Genomic DNA, 23,741 nt, shown 5'->3' on the forward strand with positions numbered 1-23,741 from the left:
TAAATTCGAGTCCCAAAAATCGCATTTGTTAAGAAGAGAATAAATTTTAATATTCAATTTCTAAAATTATAAAAATAATATATCCCGTAATTTGATTTTACCAAAAAAAAAAAAGAAATATACCTGCAAAGGGTATATATTACAAAAATACTCCACTCCACTCTTCAATCTATTGGGAACATTTCCTCTAGAGCCACATTGAGATTAAAAATAGCGGCTCAATATTTTTGGTTAAAATATGTGTCAGTTCCAAACAGGGGTGGAACCAGGATTTTCATCTAGCGGGGACAAAAATATTACTTGATATAAATAGTATATAAATATTTTTTTCAGCAGGGACAAAATACTAATTTTACCTTAAAAAACTCATAAATAAACATACTTTTGAGACAAAATTTTAAAAAATTCAAAATTCAGGGTGGGCAATTGCCCCTCCTGCCAATACATTGGCTTTGCCCCTGGTACCGAACATGTAGGAATATGGCGAACCAAGAGATTACCACCTGCTATTCATTCTTGAACACAATGATAATTCACCACTCTAGATGTTTGTTCTGATCATGCTGAACCAGATTCGCAACAAGGGAGGTTGCCGTATGGCGTCGCAATATGCCATGGGGCGGGCTTGATGAATACCAATATCATGATTTATGAATGAGATATCTAAGCCACAGTGTCTCCACCACTGCATATGTAAGTGCATGATATTCCATTTTGGTCAGAGCTCTTCGACATTGTGGTCTACTTCTTTGAATGCCAAAAGACAAGATTTGATCCACTACAATGTCATATCTTATCATGAAGCCTCAGCTATTAAGGCAGCCTAATCGACATTGGTACAGACCATAATCTAAAGATTCGTGGACAGTTGAAGACAGAGACAGTGCGAGGATGAGTCGCTAATATACTGAACAATACGCTTAAGAGCCTGCATGTAAGTTGTGCTTGGAGCATGAATGAACTTACCGACCAAATTAATAGCATGACATATGTCCTATTTGGTGATTGTTATGTACTCAAGGGTACCTATCATGCTTGAATACCCGGTTGGGGTCCGAAAGAAGATCAATATCTGCCAATGAAAAGGTAGTGACAATTAATAATGGGTCTTAATTGTAGATGCCTTATCGACCAAATGAATGAAGCATATCTTTTACTACTTTTTTTTTTTCAATGTGAATCTTGGTACTTTGATATTTTACTACTCTTTATTCATATGTAATTCTACCGAGCACAGAAAAATAATGGCTGCTCAACAAATCTTTATTCTTATGAATTCTATATGGTCATTGTTATTTAATATGTTTTAAAAAAATAAAAATAATAAAAAATCTCTTTTAAAGAAAGCACAAAAAATAAAGAAAAATAATGAGCGGTCTCACAAATTTAATTTTTTTAATTTTAAAAATTAAAAAGTGTGTTGTTTTTTAAAAAAAATCTCAAAAAATAAAGAAAATTTAATCCGGCAATTGATCCTTTGGAGGCTATTAGATGGAGCCCACCATGTTCTTGCTTACATATATATACACACACACATTAATCGTGGAGCCCGTGCGTTGCAAGGAACAATATTTTTTTTGCTATATGTGTTTTTTTTAAATCAATATCGTATGTTTTAAAAAAAAAAAAATTCATTTTCTTAAAAAAGTTTGAAAACCCGAAAAATTAATGATCAATATCACAAATATATATTTATATCTTTTAAAAAATTTTGAAAACAAGATTACAAATACTTTTAAACAAGGCTAAAAAAATTGAGAAAATAACGGATGCTCCCACAATCTATATCTATATGTATTAATTAAAAAATCAAAATTTCTTGTTTTAAAAAAAACTCAAAAAAATATATATATCTTATGTTTTAAAAAGATAAAAGAAAATTGTTAGAAAAGCTCAAAAATTCAAGAATATAACAATCGATCCCACAAATTTATATATATATATATATATATATATATATATCTTCTAAAAAATTTAAAAAATATTCCTAGAGAAAAGTATTTGGAGTCACTTGGAGATGACAATGACTTGCTCATGACTGATAAGGTGGAAAAGCATAGGTTGCAAGCGCGCGATAAGACCTCAAAATTTCTTATCAGTAGTGTTGTTCTTAACGTTCCTGCTTTGGTCAAGCAGATCGAGAACACATGTTGATAGACAAAGAAGCCTAAGATGAAGGTGGAGTTAGGTCGAAGGTTCTTGTAACTCAGCCTGGCGTAGAGATTACTTAGGGTATATCTGAATGGAGGCCTAAGTCTCCATAGTGGAATAACTTGCAAGCAGGAGACAGGAAGATTGACCAGTTAAGACCGCAGGAATGCTGTGGGCTAGCGGAATTGGTGGTCTCATGTGATGCTAAAGTCGGGAATACGACTTGTCAATAAGTCAGCTTTGGAGTGCGCATAAGTGAAAAGCTAATGAAGCCCGACACCTTAGAGTTGTCCGAGGGTGGCTTGGACTTGAGTGATCACACAGGATGAGGTGGAGCCTGTGAATGGCTATGATAAAGCGGGTTGAGTCTAGATCAATGCGAAGTTAGTGGAATACGAGTTAAGGTGGAGATTTGTTGAGATATGTCTTGTATTCATCCAAGAACCCGAAGACCCGAAGATTGGAAGCTACAATGAGATCGAACGAAAAAGGAATAGGAGAGATCTTAGATTCTACTAAAATTATATTTTCTATTTTGTAGTGATTAAATTATATATTTTAGGTCTTTAAATGAGAAAAATTATCTCTATGGGAGATTAGAGATAAGTCCATAAAATATTTCAAAGAAGGAAATTTCCTAGGATTATATTAGGACACCTTTGAGATATTGAGAATGTATTGTATCTATATAAATGTGAGAGAGTCTTGTATCAGAACAAAATGTTGTGCGAGAATTATAGATAATCTTCTTAGGAATTCTCATGTTTACTCTCTTAGAGTCTCTAGGGTTTATAGAGTGAGGGAGTGGTGAGAATTGAAAAGACTGTGAGGCTCTTCTCAAGTTGAGTCTTGTAATGGGGGTTGAGAAAGACGAGTGTGATTTCGATGATTGTAATCTCCGGTTTTATCGATATAGTGGAATATCTCTACTTCATCCATGGATGTTTTCCTCGCTTCGAGGATTTTACCACATATATCCCGGTGTTATTTCTTCTCCTTTCTTGGTCTAAATTTCTCGAATCGTCGCACTTCCCCAATAATTCTTTATGGTAAAACTCAAGATCTTGAGTGACAGTGTGCCCAATACTATTACAGAGTTGACAGATTATTGCAAAAAACTACGTCCCAGAATACCGTCAAAGCGAGCTGAAGGTGACTGAGACGGAGACCATACAAAACATTTAGTTTGGAGGGACAGGCCACGTCAGAGAGAGTGCTTATCCGAAAATGTTTTGTTTAAAATACTTTCTACCTTAGAATGATTTTGGAATCGAACCTCCGATTCTCATACAAACAAGAGTGGTTTTTTCAGTAGTTAAGGCCGCTTAATGTCCCTTTCCTCTGGGGCGCGGGAAAATCAAATCAAATCAAGTCAGGCAGCTCATGTGACCTCCTCATTAATTATTTTCAAAAGCTTTTGTCTTCTCCCTGTTGTTTTATTTTTTGATGCTGTTACTTATTAATTTGGTCAAGTCATGAACTTGTCGACACATTGTGCATGTAATTTGTAATAGTCTGGCTGACCCAAACAACGTCGAAATCACGATCGAGTTTTTGTAACTCGCTGAATAAATAAAGAGATAAGATACATCGGGTTAATGATCATACCCCTCAAATATTATAGGACTTTGGCTTTGTTTGAGAGTACCATCACCATGGGAGGTTGAATAAGTGTTTTTTTCTTTATAATTTTTTAAGAATTAGTGTTTTGTAAATATTTCAAAATCACAATTTTACTTAGTTTTAATGGTTGTAAACATGATTTTTTAAAAAGCAAATTTAGGCATGGTTATGGAAACTAGTTCTCTTTATTCTTTATTTCAAATATTTTATAAATTTAATTTTGACAAATTTCAAACTGTTTTCTTGCAAATATTATAGCTCATGATGAAATCAAGACATTTTAACACTTTTACATTAGCAACAATTCTCTCAACCCAAGCCTTCAGTTTTTCTCAAATTAAGACTTGATTTGGGAGTATTGTTGCGATATAGAAGTACTGAAACAAAATTGCAAAAGAAATAAGCGTTGATTTCAAAATATGTCAAAGTGTTTGGAAGAAACTAATTTAAAACTGCTGAAAGTAAGAGATGCAATTATTAATACTTGAAACAGAATAAAAGCAGCAGCTTTCATAAGCATCTACTTACCTGCTTGAGAAAATCACGTTTTCAACCGCAATTTTAGCCCAAATCGTGATTTCAAAAACTCTCAAAAAACACCAAATCTACATTATAAGGAAAAGTGATTATGGAACCTCTTACCGTACTTTCAAACTTTATGTAAAGCTAGGGAAATTATGAGAGGGAATGTCAAATGGGCTTAATAAACGGGCCGGGCTTAGAACTTTGCCCGGCTCAATGATTGATACTTCTGGTCCTGTCCCCAAATGTAATTGCAGTGGAATTGAGATCAATGTCATTTTTGGGGAGGGAGGGAAATGGATAAACTCCTAAAACCGAAATTCGACCCATTAAAGTCAGAATTGTGCATCCAAGCTATTTATGACAAATCATGGAGCTTGAGCAAGTCTAAATTTCAATTATACGTCTTGTTTTTATATTTATTTGGGGCGATCCTTAAATATATCCATAAATTTCTATCATCTTTGGATAGGCGAGAAGTTCTACAGTTTCATAAGCGTGATTATCTTGAATCTAGGAAATTTTGTATTGCCATCGAGGCATACTACATAGTCTGCTTAACACTCGTCGAATTGTCTAGGTAAAGAAAAAGTGAAAAATATGAGGGGACCGGGGCGATCCAACGACAATCCAACGACTGGCACGGTGCCCAACCTCAATAGCATCATAAAAGCTCCCCATTGAAATTGAAGAACAAAATGTGACCATATAGTGGTTGCTTGTTTTTGTACAATTTGCTGTTTGTCGCCATGCCTCATCGTCATACCTTTCCATTGCAAATCCCACATTATCATGTGCCCAGCCAGTAAAACCTTAGCCGGAGGAATATTTATTCCCGTTTGATTCGTAATCTGATTTTAAGATTTAACTCCAATTTTAACTCTATTCACTATACAACAAAAGTCAACAACACAATTATTATTTTTTCATTTTTTTTAAATTTTTTTAACCATTCAATTTAAATTTTAATAATAAATTCTTTCAACTATTTATTACTTTTTCCATCATTCAATAATATAATCATTACTTTTTTTCAACTATTCATAATTTTTTCATACTTTTTCTCATAATTCAATATCACAATTATTACAAAATCAATTAAAATCAAGACTCAACTCAACTCTAAAACCAAACAAACTATTACATTCTGATAAGTCAAGCAATCGTACCGGATGGACAAACCGCACATCTCTCAAGTCTCACCTGCATGGATGGGCCGGGTAGTTAGTATGGGGACTTGCACAACGCACATGGCAATACTCGGAAATCTCAAAGATTAATGTAATCCGCATACCGATTTTTTTCGATTATTAGGGTGATCAAAAGGATTAAGGATACGAGGAAAAGGAAAAATATATCATAAGAGGTATCGGAATCAGCACCCTCTTGGCTAGGAAATAGTGTGTATCAAATGCACTGCACAACTCCCTTTCTCATTGATGATGGACGCCAGGTTTGGATTGGAGGGGCTTTTTTGCGGGACAACTAGGAAGATGAATTGACAAAGTTAAGGGTGAACGAATATTATTAAATTAATCAAAAATGGAAATATATATATATATATATATATATTATTAGAATATTGAAATTTTAGGATGGAGGCCACATGCCTGCTGAAGTCTACAGGACAATCCTTGTTGTTAAATAGTAAACATTCTTTTGTTTCTCCCTGAAATTCCTCTTGTTGTCTGGACAAGAAATAAGCCCAAGGGTAAATATTCTCGACGGTAATTGAATAGCATATCATATATGTGGGCCCGAGGCGTTTTGCGCACCTTGATAATAATAAGTAGAATCATGTTTGAAGAATTATCGTTTCAAAGAAAGAAAATTCTTTAAATAAACTTTTTCAATGAGACTATCAGATATCTATAAGTCTGTTATTGGTTGAGATTGATCATTCTTCGGCCATCGACTTGAACTCTGATTATGAATTGCTTCCAATGAATTTTAACAAATCCGCTGTTGAAATCGTCGGTTAGCATGGGGATGCTTGCATGGAGGAAGTGGGGACCCACACAGACCAGCATTGCCCGTGAACGCCGACGCCGGAAAATTGGGCCGATGAGGAGGGATTCTCCCACTCAATTGATTCCTAGACACATCAAACTCCTTAAGCTCTTTCAAATTCAACACCCCTTCAGGAATCTCACCTCTCAGCATGTTCCGAGACAGCAAAACCGCGGTCAGCCCCTTCGCGTTGCTCATCTCCGTTGGCATCGTTCCTGATAGCTGATCATTCACCAGCTCCAGTCTCTGCAGCTCTGTCAGTTTGCCGATAGATGTAGGGATCGATCCACCCAGAGGATTGTTTGATAGTACCAAGGTTATAATCGAACTCATTGCTGGTTGGTACCCCATGTGCTCTTCGATTGGACCGGTGAACATGTTGTTGGAGAGATTGATCAAGTTGAAGTGTCCGAGCGGGTCCTCGACATTTTTTGAGAAAACATTTCCTAGTCGACCGTAGAGTTTGTTTGAGTGAAGATCCAGATCCATGAGCATTGAGAGGTTCTTGAATTCACTAGGGATCGAAGATTGAAACCCGTTGTTCGATAAGTTTAGAAATGCGAGGTTGCTCATGTTCCCTATCCAAGATGGCAGTCTCCCTCTTATGCTATTGCTTGATAGATCGAGGGTTGAAAAGCTTGACGAAGAGAGCCATCTCGGGAGCTGCCCTGTGATCCCTGTTCCGGCGAGCAGTAACCTGAAGAGTTTCAACTCGCTGAGCCAACTTGGTATGGTCACCAACCGAAGCGGGTTGAAGGAGAGGTCTAAGCTCTGAAGACTCTGCAGTTTAACTAGCTCTGAAGGGATTGGGCCGGAGAGCCGATTCCTTGACAGGTCTAGCGTTTGAAGCTTTTCTAACTTCCCGATACTCGATGGAATATATCCATTGAACCGATTGTTGGAGAAGTATATCTCTGTGAGAGTCGTCAGATCACCAATGGTCGGGGGCAGTTTCCCAGTAAGCTTGTTGTTCTCAAGGATGAGCCGTTGGATTTTCGTGAGGTTGCCGATTGATGGTGGAAGGATTCCGGCCAATTTGTTCTCTGATACACGGCAGAATACCAGCAACACGAGGTCTCCTATGGAAGAAGGGATGGTTCCTCCAATCAAATTATGATTGAGATAGAGCAATTCTAAGGACGAAAGCTGACCAATAGATTGCGGGATTCGTCCCGTGATCCGATTTTCTGAAAGGTCGAGGTATTTGAGATTTCTAAGATTGCCAATACTCGGGGGAATGCTCCTAGAGAATCTGTTTTCATGAAGGTCAAGCTTGGTCAACTCAATGGAATTGGCCCAGAAAATCGGTTGCCTGATAGACCGAGTTCCGATAGCGATCTCATCAATCCGAAAGCATCATCAGGTACCCGACCAGAGAGAAGATTGTCGCTCAGATAAAGTTTTTTCAGCCGATGTAGGCTCCTGAAAGTAAGAGGGAATGGGCCAGAAAGCCGGTTGGAGTCCAGGAAAAGGTATTCGAGGTGGGAGAGCCTACCGAGCTCGGGCAGAACTGTTCCATGGATTTCCTTGAGGTTGCTAAGGTCAAGGAGCTGGAGGGAAGACAAGTTTCCTAGAAAAGGAGACAATGTCCCCGACATGGACGTGTCGAAGATGAAGTCATACTCCGAGACCAGGCCAGGGCGGGAGAGATTGACCACCCGACCCGTGGAGGGATCGCACAAGACGCCGTCCCATGAGGAGCAGCAGTCAGAGGAAGCGGTCCATGAGTGGAGGAGGTTCGAAGGGTCCGACGAGATCTGGCGCTTGAATTGGAGGAGGGCTTCTTCGTCGATCGGGTGGCATGCTTGGGAAGGAGAGGGAAATAATAGAAGGAAAATGGAGATGAGAGCAAGCAGTGCTGTTATCTTGGCGGTGCTGAGGAACGCCATTTGAGGTGAGCGTTGGGAATGCGGGAGTGTTTATGGTAATTTGTATTGTTTATGCACCGGGTTGTGTGTTGAGCGGCAAACTGAATTCATTGCAAACACGATTCGACCTATAGTATCCTAGGCTCAAAACTCATTGAAATTATTTTGTAATCAAGAATAAGTCAACATCTGAATGAGAATTTGGTTCAACTGAAAACACCATGTTATTTAAAAATTAATAAAAAAAATATTTGTATTGTTTATTATCCATAAAAAAAAAGGAGGTTTGTTTTGCTAATTTGTCCTTTTTTTCTTGGCAGCAAAATGGGGGAAGAACTCTAATTTATGTTTATGAGCTTTACTTAAAGTTGAAGGCTCGAGTTGAGCCGTTGAAGTGAAGAACAAGTTGCATCATGTGACAGGATCCCCAACAACATCCGGTTTATTGCACTTCACGATATATGTGATCATTTTAACTCCTGCACTGGTATCGGGAAACGAAAAGACATTAATCCTTTGATCTGCAGTGTATGGGTTAGTATCTCATAATCGTGATCAGGGCAACGCTCGAACAATAATTAATTGAAGAAACCATATAGTCTCACTCAACATTTTAATTTCATGCTGTGATCTTCTATTTTCTGAAATAATCAGATTCATCATTTTCTTGATAAACAGTTCTCAAGCCATAGTATAAGAATGGAAGGCCCGGTCAAAGATGTGGAACGCATCGCGATTTCGAATGACACGGGTATAATCGGTCCGATTTTCTTCTAGTCGATAAGAACGAAAGAGTGTGTCACCATCATCATATCTATAAATTCGGTTAGTTCTGGTCAAACTACGCAGATGATGCCACCCTATCTACGCGTCAATCCGCACCGAATGTACCGAAGCATCGATGGCTTGGACATATACATTGAAGATTAATACTTGCCCATACTGCGCATTCGGTTTGTTACTTTTTGGCAAAATTGCACTTAATCCTGCGAGCTGGATGGGCATTGGGAACAAGTGATCGTGAGGGATGACAATTAATAATTCCAACAAGCACCGTCACGGGGAGAGTTTGGTCCTCATTTTCATGCTTCTACCCTCAAGTTGTCGGCAATAATTCAAAGCATGTATGTCGCCAAGGACGGGCGTATAAAACTTTAATGATTAATAGAACTTTACATTTTGTTCTTCAATTCTCGATAAAATACATATATTTGTTGGAGAACAGCATCGTTTGTCGAGACATATGAATTTTCCATCATTGATGGAAGCTGTCTAAAATTTTAATGATGATTTGAAATTTATGTTTTGTTGTTTGGTTCTCGATAAAATTACATATATTTGTTGGAGAACAACAATATTTCCGAGGCATATGAAGTTTCTATCTATAATATCATGACGGTGGTTCCACAGTTTCACGAGGATAAACATGGCTGCCTCATATAATCAGCAATTCAGATCATCTCGGACCACTGCTGTGCCCCAACAATCTTGATCGAGGTCGCAAGGGCACAACAACCTGAGCGAATCTCAGACAAGCTGTGTTCTCTGATCTGGGCAAGCTGCTCCGGTTCAGCAGCTTCTTGTGGAGCTCGCTGGTCTGGGCTCTCCGGCAGGTGGCCGTGGTGTTTGTTGGGCGGTAATGCGGCCGATGTTGGCCACGGTTTGCCAGTAGGTGGTGGTTGACTTTGGTTATTCAAGTCTAATGGCTTGACTTAAGGCGTACATAGTACAATGATAAAATGCTGGGCCTAATGCGAGGCCCGCTATTGGTTGAGGTCCATTCCCCATGGGTTTCATAATTTGAACTAACGGGCCGGGCCATAAATTTTTTTTTTAAAAAAAGGGGAAATCCACGGGGCGCGTTTTGCACGTGCCTTAAACTATTACGATATATTACGATTCTTGACAATCAAGCAAGAATATTCTGAGTATCTTGCGTCATTATGTACATATACATATTTTAGGCTAGTTATCTATAGTTTCCTAGTTAATAGCTGGCACTTGGCCTATATGTACATGTTCTTATCAGTAATACAATTTGACAGAGAATTGTCCATTAATCTTGTCTTTACAAAGTTTTCATGGTATCAGAGCAGTTGGCCTAAGGGCAAGCTCATCACGTACCTTCTCTACATCATGTCTGGTGATCAGACACTTGCACCTCTTGCAAGAAGCGGAAGGAATCAGCCACAATTGGCTGCACTACTTTCTCCTTACACCGTCACTTCGTCTGATGGCACCGGGGTTCAGCTGATCAGTTGTAAGCTGAACGGGGACAATTACCTCACATGGTCCCGGTTGATGCGGATATCACTTCGCGCGAAGAACAAAACCCTCCGTGAACCAGCAGAAGGAGAGCCGAACAGGGCTCTATGGGTGATAGCAAACTCCACGGTTGTTGCATGGATTGCAAATACGTTGGAGAAAGATCTTCAACCAAGCATCGCTTGTATCGAGAATGCAAGAATTCTCTGGGACGACCTGAAACAACGGTTCTCCCAAGGTAATGAAACCCGAATTTATCAACTAAAATGCGAAATTTATCGGTTGAAGCAGGATGGCAGACCCGTCTCAGAGTATTACTCACTGCTCAAGGGTCTCTGGGATGAACTCGATCAATTGCTCGAAGAAACTGGCTGCACTTGTGCATGCATTTGTGGAATTGGAGCGACCCGAGCTGCACAAAGAGAGAAAGAAAAAGCTCATCAATTTCTCATGGGTTTGAACTCCAATTTCAACACAATCCGGTCAAATATACTCAATCTCGAGATTTTTCCTTCTCTTAATCGAGTATTTCAGATGGTGATCCATGATGAGCGGCAAAGGATTGTAATCCGTGCCCAAGAGACAGGACCGGAGGCTGCTGCGTACATGGCGAGAGGAGGCAGAGAAATCCAGCAGGTGACAGATCAGAGAAGCGAAAGAAACGAGCGACCTCACTGTGATTTTTGTAATAGAATCGGGCATACGAGGAATACCTGCTGGAAGCTTCACGGAAGACCGGCATCTGGAGAGCTTCAGCACGCCTCTGCTCGCAAACATCAAGCGGCGGAAAACCCTAGTTCCTGGGAATCGCGGAACAGAAGCTGGGAACAGGGGCAACCCAGAAATTGGGAGAACCGGACGAATTGGGAGAACCGGACGAATTGGGAGAACCGGATGAATAGGCCCAAGACAGGAAAGAAGACCGGGAGATTTGCTGGGCCGGGCCGTGCGAATCAGGCCCACGTTGTCCAAACGGCAACAAACAACAATTTAGGAGGAACACAAGCCCAATCTACGTTCCCTTTTTCGGAGGCTCAAATTCAGCAGATTCATCGGTTATTAGCAATGAACAACGGTGATGACGAAGCTGAAATACAGACTGGTAACTTATTTAATGATTTTGTTATTTGCAACAATGAATGGATTATAGATACTGGAGCCTCTAGACATATGACGGGCTGCTCGGATTATTTAATTGAGGCATCTCCAATTATTGGGAGTTCCCCCGTTTTCATCCCAAATGGAAAGACAACCCAAGCCGTTAGAGTTGGCAGAGTGCATCTTGGAGGAGCTATTAATCTGTCTGGAGTATTATGGATTCCAGATTTCACTTGCAATTTAATCTCTGTGTCTCAACTATCGGATGAGATGGGATGTCTAATAAAATTCAATTCTGAATTGTGTCTCATACAGGACCGTGTGAGGAGGATGATTGGAATCGGTGAGCGCCGAGGGGGGGTCTATTATATGAAATGTGTGGCATCGAAGATTAACTTTGATCTTGTAGCAGCTGTCAAGACGAATGATGTGTGGCATAGAAGGCTCGGACATCCGTCTCGTCATGTTCCGTTTCGAGGTCTACCAGTTAATGAACTTTTGAATAAAGAATGTGAGGTCTGTCACAAGGCTAAGCAGACTCGATCTTATTTCCCAAACAGTATGAATAAAGCTAGCTTTTTATTCCAACTAGTGCATGTGGATATATGGGGACCGTATAGAGCACGGTCTCATTCCAGGGCTTATTATTTCTTGACGATCGTTGATGATTTCAGCCGAGGATTATGGGTTTACCTATTGCGAGAGAAATCAGAAGCTAAGCGATATTTAATTAATTTCTGCAATCTCATTAAAAATCAATTTAATCGGGTCGCGAAGATCATTCGTAGTGACAATGGAGCGGAGTTTTTATCTCGAGAATTGCAGGATTTCTTCTCGCAGCACGGTATTATACATCAGACTTTTTGCACCGATACGCCTCAACAAAATGGGCGTGTAGAAAGGAAGCATCGCCATATACTCAATGTGGCACGGGCTCTATTGATCCAAGCATCACTACCAGTTCATTTTTGGGGAGAGTGCATCCTAACGGCTGCCTATCTTATTAATATCACCCCGACACAGCTCCTTGATGGAAAGAGTCCATATGAAGTAATTTTTGGAAAGGTTCCGACTTACTCGCACTTACGGGTTTTTGGGTCCCTGTGTTATGCACAAATCAGACCGATGCCCAAAGATAAATTCAAGGCACGAGCAAGGAAGTGTGTCTTTGTTGGCTATCCTTATGGAAAGAAAGGGTGGCGAGTTTATGATCTGGAGGCAAGAAGAATTTTTGCGTCAAGAGATGTCAAATTCTATGAGGACATCTTTCCTTTTGCTGATCAGTACGACAATGATCAGGATGTAAGAATTCGGGATACACCGTTCTTCATTGATTCGTCCTCGTTAAATTACCAGCCGGCTATTGGACAGGGGGAGTCGCCCAGTCCAGTTGCACCAAGACAGATGCCCACTGGGCTGATACACGGCCCAATCAGTGGCCCAAATATGGCCCAGCATCAGGGGTCCATTGACATGAGGCGCGACCCGGGTTTCAAGGCTTCGACCCGCGAACTCGCGCGCGACCCGATACCCACAGAACGGACACGCGACCCGATCTCTATTCCGCCTGGGCCTCAGTCCGTGGATTTCTCCCAACTTGGGCCGGCTTTGGCTCCAGAAAACTTCATTTTGTCTGGGCCTCAACATACAACTGAGCCCATTATCACCAGTCCTTCTCATTCTTCACACGTACGACGGTCAGATCGCATTCGACGACCACCGGCTCATCTTAAAGATTTTATATGCCACACTGTCACACATTACCCCCCTCGACACTTGGCCTCACCTGTTCCATCATACTCCACAGGTACGTCCTATCCAATCAAGCAATATTTGTCTTATTCAGGTGCTACCGATAAATATGTTTCTTTTCTGGCGGCTATAGACTCTGATACAGAGCCTCAGACATATCAAGATGCTGTCAGAGACCCTCGATGGCAGGCAGCAATGAACGAGGAACTACGAGCACTCGAGTTAAATGGAACATGGACTCTTTCTCCATTACCTCAGGGCAAGAAACCCATCAGTTGTAAATGGGTCTATAAGATTAAGCGGCGAGCTGACGGATCTATTGAGCGTTACAAAGCTCGCCTTGTAGCGAAAGGGTTCACACAGGTTGAAGGGATCGATTTTCACGAAACTTTTGCTCCAGTCGCCAAACTCGTGACAGTCCGCTGTTTTCTTGCTGTAGCAGTCGCCAAGCAATGGGAGATCCACCAAATGGATGTCCATAATGCCTTTCTTCATGGTGATTTATGCGAAGAAGTATACATGTCTCCTCCACCTGGTCTCGGTACTGTTCAACTAGGACAAGTTTGTCGACTGCATAAGTCTCTATATGGACTTCGCCAGGCATCTCGAAACTGGTTTTCTAAACTTACTGATGCCTTATATGCTTTCGGCTTCAAACAATCTGGAGTAGATCACTCACTTTTCACCTTTTCTAGAGGTACGGTGTTCCTTTCGGTACTTGTTTATGTGGATGATCTCATCATTGCTGGGAACTCATCTAGACATTGTACCTCATTCAAGGAATATCTCAAGTCATGCTTCCGCATCAAAGACTTAGGTTTTTTGCGATACTTCCTTGGCATTGAGGTCTCTCGCATGAATTCGGGGTTATTTCTCTGCCAGCGCAAGTATGCCATAGATATTTTATCTCAATGCGGGATGTTAGGATCACGGCCCTCTGATTTCCCTATGGAGCATAATCATCATCTCGCGTCCGATTCAAGGGCCGTTTTCTCCGATCCGGGTCGTTATCGCCGCCTAGTTGGACGGCTTCTCTATCTCACAATAACAAGGCCGAAGCTTAGTTATTTTGTTCAAATTTTAACTCAGTTCATGCAAGACCCTCGACAGGATCATTGGGATGCAGCTCTTAGAATACTACGCTATATCAAGCAGTCGCCTGGACAAGGCATTTTTCTCCGGCCAGATTCTTTTGAGCTCTCTGCCTTCTGCGACTCTGATTGGGCCAGTTGCCCCATGACACGACGGTCTCTAACTGGCTATTTCATCACTCTTGGAGGGAGTCCTATATCCTGGAAGACAAAGAAACAGACCACTGTTTCTCGTTCCTCTGCTGAAGTTGAATACAGAGCAATGACTGCTACAGTCAGTGAAGTAATTTGGTCACGCAGTCTACTGTCTTCTCTCAGTGTTCACTCATCTCGGCCTACAAAACTCTTTTGCGACAACCAAGCAGCTTTGCATATTGCTGCCAATCCGGTATTCCATGAACGGACCAAGCACATTGAGATTGATTGCCATTTCATTCGAGATCATATTCGCTCAAACATCATCACTACCGCTCATGTCTCCACGAAGCATCAACCGGCGGACATTTTCACTAAGGCCTTAGGTCGAGATAGATTCCGTTTTCTCCTCAGCAAGTTGGGCGTTCGGAATCCTCACGCCCCAACTTGAGGGGGAGTATTACGATATATTACGGCCCCGCTTGTTTTCCCGAAATTTGATTTTAACTTTAACTTTAACTTTAACTCAACACACTACACAACAAAAACACACGTTTCCCAAGTCAAATTTATAACTACATCTCATTTGTCTTTTTCCACAATCAAAATCAAAATCAAAATCAAAGTAACTTTAATTCTGAATCCAAACGGCCCGTACGATTTTTGACAATCAAGTAAGAATATTCTGAGTATCTTGCGTCATTATGTACATATACATATTTTAGGCTAGTTATCTATAGTTTCCTAGTTAATAGCTGGCACTTGGCCTATATGTACATGTTCTTATCAGTAATACAATTTGACAGAGGATTGTCCATTAATCTTGTCTTTACAAAGTTTTCACTGCCAACATCTTGTCAGAAGGAAAGACAAAAAATCTAGCCGTTGGATCGCTTTCGAATATCATTTTCACAAGACCGTAGCAGCATTAATTGGCACGCGATCCCCCTCATTAATTGAACCAAATCTTTCAGCGGCAGACCAAAATGTATAAACATGTCATTTTCGTGCTGTTTGACCCTCGGAAAATCATCATATCCTATGGATAAGAGATTAAAAAAGAAAAAAAACATAGACCGTCGAGTTAAGCAATTGAACGGTCGGGAAATTCTGTTACCTATTTGATCTGATGGGCCTAAATCCCAATAAATATCTCTAATGATTTTAGAGGGACTCCTAATGTTCACTTAAGTGACCATATGAGCTTTAATCTTTTCTTCTTTTTTTTGGGCAGGAAAGCTTTAATCAAAAGTTTTGGTAATTTCTTCATTCGATGAACCGAATGGTCCTTTATTGTCTCTTAATCGTCATTTATGCGTTTCCAACTTCACAGTCGGTGGAATGTGGACGGGCGGATCACTATGCTCTAAATCGACCTCGACGTGCCATGTCATATGTATGCATGAACTGTGGAGTGTGGACGATGAACCAGTTGATCGCCACCCTTTACGTTCCATGTAGTATATATAAGGAAGAGTTGTGAATGAAGATTCGATTATCGTTCACAACTCAAAATCTTCGGGCTCGATTGATACTTGACAGACAACTGATGTTTACAATGCTGCCGATACATTATTATGCATAATACTCGAAAAATTATTTACACTACAGACATAATTCTCAGGGAATCATCGGCCCGAACCGCTTACACTCCGCTAGAGACTTCTGAAGCGCTCCCTGACAGAAGAAGAAGCTGCCCGGGCACCTGTACAGGCAATTGTCTGCCAAGCTCACGTTCATGACGGATTCCGGGCTCAGCCCCAAGAACAGTCCCGGAATCGGCCCGAATAGGTAGTTCCCGCCTAGCAACAGCCGACTGAGCTGGGCCACTCCAGGGCCGGGAATGGCTGCCTTGATCGCATACTCAGTCGGGATCATGCCCGACATCAGGTTGTTCTCCACTGATAGCGCGGACAGCTTCGGCATCAGGGACATGAATAGGGGCAGGAACCCCCTGATCCTGTTGTTGCTCAGGTCGACCGCAATGAGCTCGCTTTGCAGGCCCAATGCATTGGGGGCCTCGATCCAGTCGAGGCTGTTGAACGATAATGTGAGCTGCTGGAGCGACGGATGGGCGAAGAGAGCTGCGGGGACGGCACCGCCAAGCCGGTTGTGGCTCAGATCGAGGACTTGCAGGTAGGTTAGGGATTGTAGGGTCGGAGGGATTGTTCCCTCCAGGAGATTGTTCCTCATGGAAATCTGGACAAGAGTCGGCGGCAGGACCGACGGGATTTTGCTGGAGAGGGTATTGTCGCTCAAATCAAGGTAGCTGAGGGCCTTCAGGGAGCCCAATTCCGGCAATTTTCCGGCGAGCTTGTTTGATTGCAACTCGAGCCGGGTCAGGCCCGAGAGGGAGTTGAAATTCTCCGGGATCGAGCCCTCGATCGCGTTGTTGTCGAGGCAGAGCTCCTGGAGGCTGGGGAGGGAGCGGCCGAGGGAGCCCGGGATCGGGCCCGAGAACGAGTTCCGGGACAGGGTGAACCGGGCCAGGCGGGTCAGGTTCGAGAACGAGCCCGGAACGGGGCCCGAGAACGAGTTGCCCGACAAGTCGAGGGACTCGAGGAAAGGGAGGCTCCAGGAGACGGCGGAGAGGGAGCCCGAGTAGCCCGCCTGGTCGAGGGCGAGCTCGGTGACCCGGGCCGAGCCGGACGAATCGGCCGAGTCGCAGCGGAACCCGCAAGTGAACCGGTCGCTGAAGAGGCTGTCGCAGGGGTCGAAGGCGAAGTCCCATGAGCCAAGGCACGACCCGGGCTGGACTGAGGCGGGGTCCACCGAGTTCTTGAGCTGCTTCAAGACCTCCACGTCTCCCGGGTCCGTCTTTGCTTGAGCTCCGGCAAGGAAGACCGACGCCGCCGTCAAAAGCAAAGAAAACGCGAAACAGTGCAAACCCAGAGCACCCATTTGACAAGTCCTCAGCTTCTCTCTCTCTCTCTCTCTCTCTCTCTGCAGAGAAGGGTTTTCTCTGGAAGAAGAGCGGAGGAGAAGAAGAGAAGAGGACAAGGTGGGGCTTTTACTTTCTTGTTTATGGGCGTGGTGATGCTGTGCTTTTCTTTTCTACCGAGGAAGTGGTCACAGTTGCAGAGAAGGGGTTTGAAAATGGAGAGTGAGAGAGAGAGTGAGAGTGAGAGTGAGAGAGAGAGAGAGAGAGAGAGAGAGAATGGGGGATTAATCACGGGGGAGATGTCAGAGATTGCTTCTCCATGATCCGGAAGCTTTTAATGGACATCAATGGCAGCTTCTGCGTGTCCTTTTCCTTTCTGTGGAGGAATAGGAGGGTATTATTAGAGAGGGATGGTGGATAGTGGGGGGAGAGAGAGGGGAGACAGATGGGGCCTCGGCTCGTGAACAGCGTCCTCCTTTTAATTTGCCCTCCTCGATGCTTACATATATATAGAGTACGGAGGACTTGGGGTTTGGGACTTGGGAGGAATCTCATTAGAAGATTATTATTACATTGTTACCATCTCGGATGGCCTTACTCAATTAATATTTTTCACATGGATAGAAAAAGAACAAAAATTCCTCTCAAAACTCATTAATTTTCCGTTGTGACATAGGAAGTTCTTTTATCATAAGTCAATAATTCGGGTCCGAAATAAGAAATTTCATATTTGATTTTTAACAATGAAATTTCTCGTATTCCTTCATTTCGTATTTCTTATTCTTACACTGGGTCTGTATAAATCCCTTCGTGACCTGAAAGAAGAAATTCCATCACAATAAATGTAGTAGAACGAAAAGTTCTAGAGAATGACTATTCAGAAACTCGAACGGGATTAGATTAGATCCGTTATGTTTTCAAAAATAGGATTCATTGTGTTGTCGAATACATAGTATACACAAAAAAAAAAGACTGTTTAGAAGTCAATTAACATTTTCTTTTTTTCCTTAAGGCAATTCATAATTATTATTTTTTAATTTGGATAAAAGAAAGTCCTCTTAGAGCTCTTTTTTTTTAATCCTTAAAGCTCATTATTACATCACAAACAGTTGACTCAAAATTAAGAAGTTCTTGATTTAATCCACATCACTAGGACTTTTACACTCTTTTAATTCATTCTTATATTAGGTCTATAAGTATCATTTATAATTGAAAAAATTCTACACCATTAACTGTCCTAGAACAAAAAATAAAAAATCGTTCCAGCTAAAGAAGAGTATTCAGTACAGCCCCTTTCATCCTTGGACAAATTTGATGATGTAATCAATAAAAATGGTGACGTGGTGTAATAAATTTTTTTTACTATAATTTTAAGTAATATTCTCTTAAAATTTAGATATTTACCAAGAATGTAAAAAAAAATCAAAATTCGTATAATTTACTTAAAATGTAAATAATTTATTAAAATTTAAATGCTTTTATCCCAACTAATTTCTCAAAATACATGTGGTTTACAGAAAGATTCTAAGTTTTGTTCGGGAATAACTCCACTTTATTTCAACTCCAAATAATTATATTTATTTGGGGTTGCAGTGATTATGTTGTTAGATTATGGGAAAAAATAATGAATAGTTGAAAGAAAGTAACGATTGTGTTGTTGAACTATGAAAAAAGTAATGAATAGTTGAAAGAATTTAATATTAAAAATTGAATTTAATGATAGTTAAGATAAAAAAATTGAAAAAAAAGGAAAAAAAGTAATAATTGTGTTATTAAATTAAAGATAAATGAAATTAAAGTGAAGTAGAGTTAAAAAGATTTTTATTTGCCAAACAAAGTATAAAAAATTTACTTACATACATGATATCACTTTTAAAGTTATTGCACCTTTAAATCTCCCCTCATTCTGGACTTGGATATTAAATTCTCGTCAGTAAAGTACCCCCGTGTCATTTCACAGTTATATTATCCTATGTTTCTATTAGGCCAAGTATAAACCGAATTTTCATTAAAAAAGAATCCCCAAATCAAACTAGCTTTACTTTTACTCATCATTAAAAAATGGGGGGTGAAAGAAGATGAAATTGCGGCTCTTTTCCCCTTTTGTATTATAATAAATTAATTGTGAAGAGTACGAGAAAGCAAACTTTCGGGATAAACGATAAGCAGCCCAGATGACCTTTTTAACATAACATATTGTAACTTATAAATGCAAATACTGATGTTATTATTAATAATAGAAGATTGATTTGAATAATAATGGAATTTTCCATTTGGCAACACAATAATTTTTTAATTTTATTTCATTTATCTTCAATTCAATGACACAGTTATTACTTTTTTCATTTTCTTCAATTTTTTTAATAATTCAATTCAATTTTTAACAGTAAATTTTCTCAACTGTTTATTATTATTTTTCACAATTCAACAATATAATCATTGCTTTCTCTCAACTATTCATTACTTTTTCACATTTTTTTCATAATTTAACAACACAATCATTACAAATTAATTAAAATCAAAATTCAATTTTAAAACCAAACACAACTATTTATCACTATTTTTTATCTTTTGCTCTGATTCCTTATGAAAACTTACTCATAAGTGCACTAGGGTTGATATACTTGCTGGAATCGATAAAAGAAAATATTACTTTGATAGAAGGAATGAGATACAATAATAATAATAATTATTATTATTATTAATATTTCATATTTTGCAAAGGTTAGAAAAAGTAAAAAAAATTACAAAATAAAAAAATTTATTATTTTTTCTCGCCTTTCTAAAATTAAAAAAACGAAAAAATAAAAAGAAAGATAATGTTGACTCCTTTTGAGCTGAATTATTGACTTGATTCTTGCGAGCTGTTCATGGTAGTTAGTAACTACCATTATTTTTCGTTAAAAAATGGGGACCAAGTAGAAAAAATTAGGAAGATACCCTCCACGAGAGGCAACAGCCATAGGCCAATGCTGAGCGGTTGCATAGATAAATATATTTGCATTTTTTGGGCCAACATCTTCTATACTTCTCATCTTCATATATATATCATTTTGATGACCTGATCACGTCACATAAAAAATACCGATAATTTGCTTGACAAAAATCAAGAACACCGTGTCATTTAGATTCTATCAAATTGACACGGTATATCAACCCAGATAGATATATTCAATTACATATTGGTTATAAATGCTGGAATATATTCGATATCATTATCTATTATTGAGCTTTCTAAAAAGTTTACTAGCATAAAATAATAACGAATGAGTTGATAGTGGCATTTATAGGTGAGATGGTGGCCCTTTTCATTGATGCTTTTCTTAACTTCCAATATGTTGTAAACTTTTGGGACATGGTAATAATTCAACTTCCATAATGCTCTATCATCATATTCAAGCAATGTCGTTTGAGAAAAGTCCAAATCCTACCTTCCTCTTCAGGAGGAGAAGAAAAGGGAGTAAGGTGGTGTCTATTTTAAGTTTTAATTTTTTAAAATATTTAATGAAATAAGTTAATTAAGTAAATCATTTTTATTTGATAGGAGAAAAGTTATACGTATTAAAATTCTTAAACTATTCCATGTTATATTTACAAGTCATTTTTTTTTTCTTTTCGAACTTCCAACTCTAAAGTTTTATATTGTATCATTTTTAGAATAAAAATAAATTCAAAATTGAAAGAAAAAAAGGGACAACAAGAACAATCAACGATAGAGGAGGAAGTCACGGTGACGTCACAGGTCACTGGTGACATCGCCAGAGAAGTGATGATTGACATGGAGTCACCACCAGTCGAATGCCTTCATGCTCTTCTCATTCGAGGAGAGAAAGTGAGGAGAGAGAGCTCATTCGAGGAGAGAGTGAGGAGAGAGAGGGAGGGAGATTGGAATGCTGGCGGCTCCATCACCAACCACCACCACCCCTATTGAGGCCACTGGCAACCGTCAAAGATTACCAACGACCTCAGTTGGTGAGGTGTTGGATGATGAGGGAGCCACCATAGCTTCAATCTCCCCTCCCCTCCCCTCCCCCCTCTCTCTCTCAATGAGAAGAGAATGGGGCGCTTTGAGCGGTAGTGGCCCCATCACCAGCCACCACCAGTCCAAAGGAGATTGCCGGAAACATTTGATATTACTGATGACTTCGATCAAGGCGATAGTGGCCAACAAGGGGCCACCGTCCCCTTTGTTGCGCCCCCATTCTCTCCTCTCTCCATTTTGGCGTCTGTTCCAAAAATATTGGGTACGATTTGTAATTTTAGGGAACTAGTGAAGTTGATTAGCTAAGCAATAGTCAGAATAATAAGTAATTTTGAGTTAATTAATGATTAGGAGATTTTTCTAATTTATTAAATAAGTTATATTACATTAAGTGCTAAAAAAATGTAAGCACTTGTTTTAGGTAATTTAAAACACGTTAAAGTGGTATTTGATAAAACTTAATTTGTAATGTTGAAAATTAAGTGTTTAATTTTTAAGAACTTTATGAATCAAGTTTTTAATAAGTTGTTATGGTCATCTTACATGACGACCCCAAAACATTTTTGTTAGGGATCGGATTTTCGGCTTGACTTGGTTAAGCCCTTGAGACCCGACGATGGTCTACCAAGCTTTATGAAGCCTGGTGAAGTCCAGTAAAGGCTAGCGAATCTTGACTCGTTGGGTGTAACATAAGCCATAGTCCATTAGGCAACACGAGCTCAGCAAAGCCTATTAGCAAAGCCTAATGCTGTGGGGCCAATCCCAACATAGCTTATTACAAGGACGAGTGACATGGGCTTGAATGTATCAGATGAAGCCCAATGACTGAACTGAGTGACTTACTTATCAGTCAAGTAATCCCGGATATCCATCCTATTTTACCTAGGTATGGTGATTAGGTAAATCAGGGAATATCTCCCCATAAATATGACATTGATATCTAGGGTTGAGGCTAATCAACACCTTACTTATTCTTTCCCTCGCACATAAAACTCATACTGACTTGAGTGTTAGAGAGGGAAATCGAACAACACCCCCGATCTCCCCCTTTTGCAGGTATTTCGAGGTGTTTGTGATTCGTGAATTGTGGAATCGTCATCAACAAGAAGCACGTGGAATACACTGGATCAAGACCTGATTTTTTACGACCCCAACAATTTCTTTTTTGAAATTTGAACCCGCAATTTTTATATGATTATTATTATTATTTGATAATGAGGAGTTTATGCTCATCGGGTGGATGAATACCCCACAAGCCTGTGGAGCCAAGTTACTAAATGAACTACACTGGCTCGTCAGTAATAGAATTTGAGTAGAGGGAGGGGCTATGATGGCTCGTTCGCCAGCAAACACAACCCTAGTGAGGATGCAAGTAATCGCACATGTAATCGGTTTCATGATCCCTCTCAATCTGCGTTTGATAGTCTCCCAGCTGGCCACCACCCCCACTTGCGTGGTCGCTGGTGGCCTTAGATGTCGTTGATGAACTTGACATTGGGTCTGGTGGTTGGAGAGTAGGCCCTCCCCCTAAACCACGAGGGAGCACATTGATGGTTGTTTCTTTTGGACTATTTGTTCATAAATTCCGGCTAAAAAAATTTAAAAGCCCCGATTATTGATAGCCATAACTATAATAGTCCTAAGGTACCGAACTCTAAAATTTCCATTGGTTGCAAAACAAAAAAAAACAAAAAATAGAAGCGAAACAAAGAAGAAAGGATTAGTTGAATTCCTCGTTCTTTTTATTGATTACTTTCAATTTTCTTTTTTACTTTCTTAAATAAAAAAATTATGAATTTGCCATGTCAGCATGTTTGCAAACACGGCGCCAAATGATCTCCCGCCTCAGCAAAATTAGAGGCGGTATATGTCCTATTTTAATTGGAGAGCTTATTTTTATTCTTTTATAAAACGTTAGACGCTCATTGAGTTTATCCTTGTGGGGAATAGACCTTGGAGATGGATTGGAGACAAGTCGGTAACGATGAACACGAACACAAAACTTCAAGTTGAAGATAGAGAAGAAACTTCGAAGTTGGTCGTTGAAAAACTCTAGGTTGGAGTTGCGGATTACGCTTTCCAAAGAGGATTACTTAGCTCGATACAAAATTGCTAGTGGGTTAAATAGCAGGTCTTTCTCAGGATACAACAAGCCTCATGAATTCTCAATTCGTAGACTTAGAGAACCCTAACACTCTCTCTCGATTTTTCTAGAATTGTTTCAAATGATCGACACTTAGAATTTTGGCACTGGAGTCTACAAAAGAAGAGAAAAGACATATCCTTTTATTTCTCATAATAACTTGAAACTTCAGAATCGTTCACTTAACGCGAGAATTAAACTAAGTACTTTATCGAAAATA

At 40.0% G+C, this 23,741-nt stretch overlaps 1 protein-coding gene and 1 pseudogene across 1 annotated transcript; both read right to left on the minus strand.

The window, feature by feature from the left end:
- Positions 1-6,111: 6,111 nt before the first annotated feature.
- Positions 6,112-8,341, minus strand: LOC116210286 (annotated as a pseudogene).
- A 7,639-nt stretch (positions 8,342-15,980) lies between these two features.
- LOC116212009 (LRR receptor-like serine/threonine-protein kinase FLS2) lies at positions 15,981-17,860 on the minus strand. The gene has a single exon (XM_031546578.1). It carries the CDS (start codon positions 17,414-17,416, stop codon positions 16,136-16,138), a length of 1,281 nt encoding a protein of 426 aa, XP_031402438.1. The 5' UTR covers positions 17,417-17,860; the 3' UTR covers positions 15,981-16,135.
- Between the last annotated feature and the right edge of the window lie 5,881 nt (positions 17,861-23,741).

Source organism: Punica granatum, chromosome 6 (genome assembly GCF_007655135.1).
Source record: "Punica granatum isolate Tunisia-2019 chromosome 6, ASM765513v2, whole genome shotgun sequence".
Classification (NCBI taxonomy): Eukaryota; Viridiplantae; Streptophyta; class Magnoliopsida; order Myrtales; family Lythraceae; genus Punica; species Punica granatum.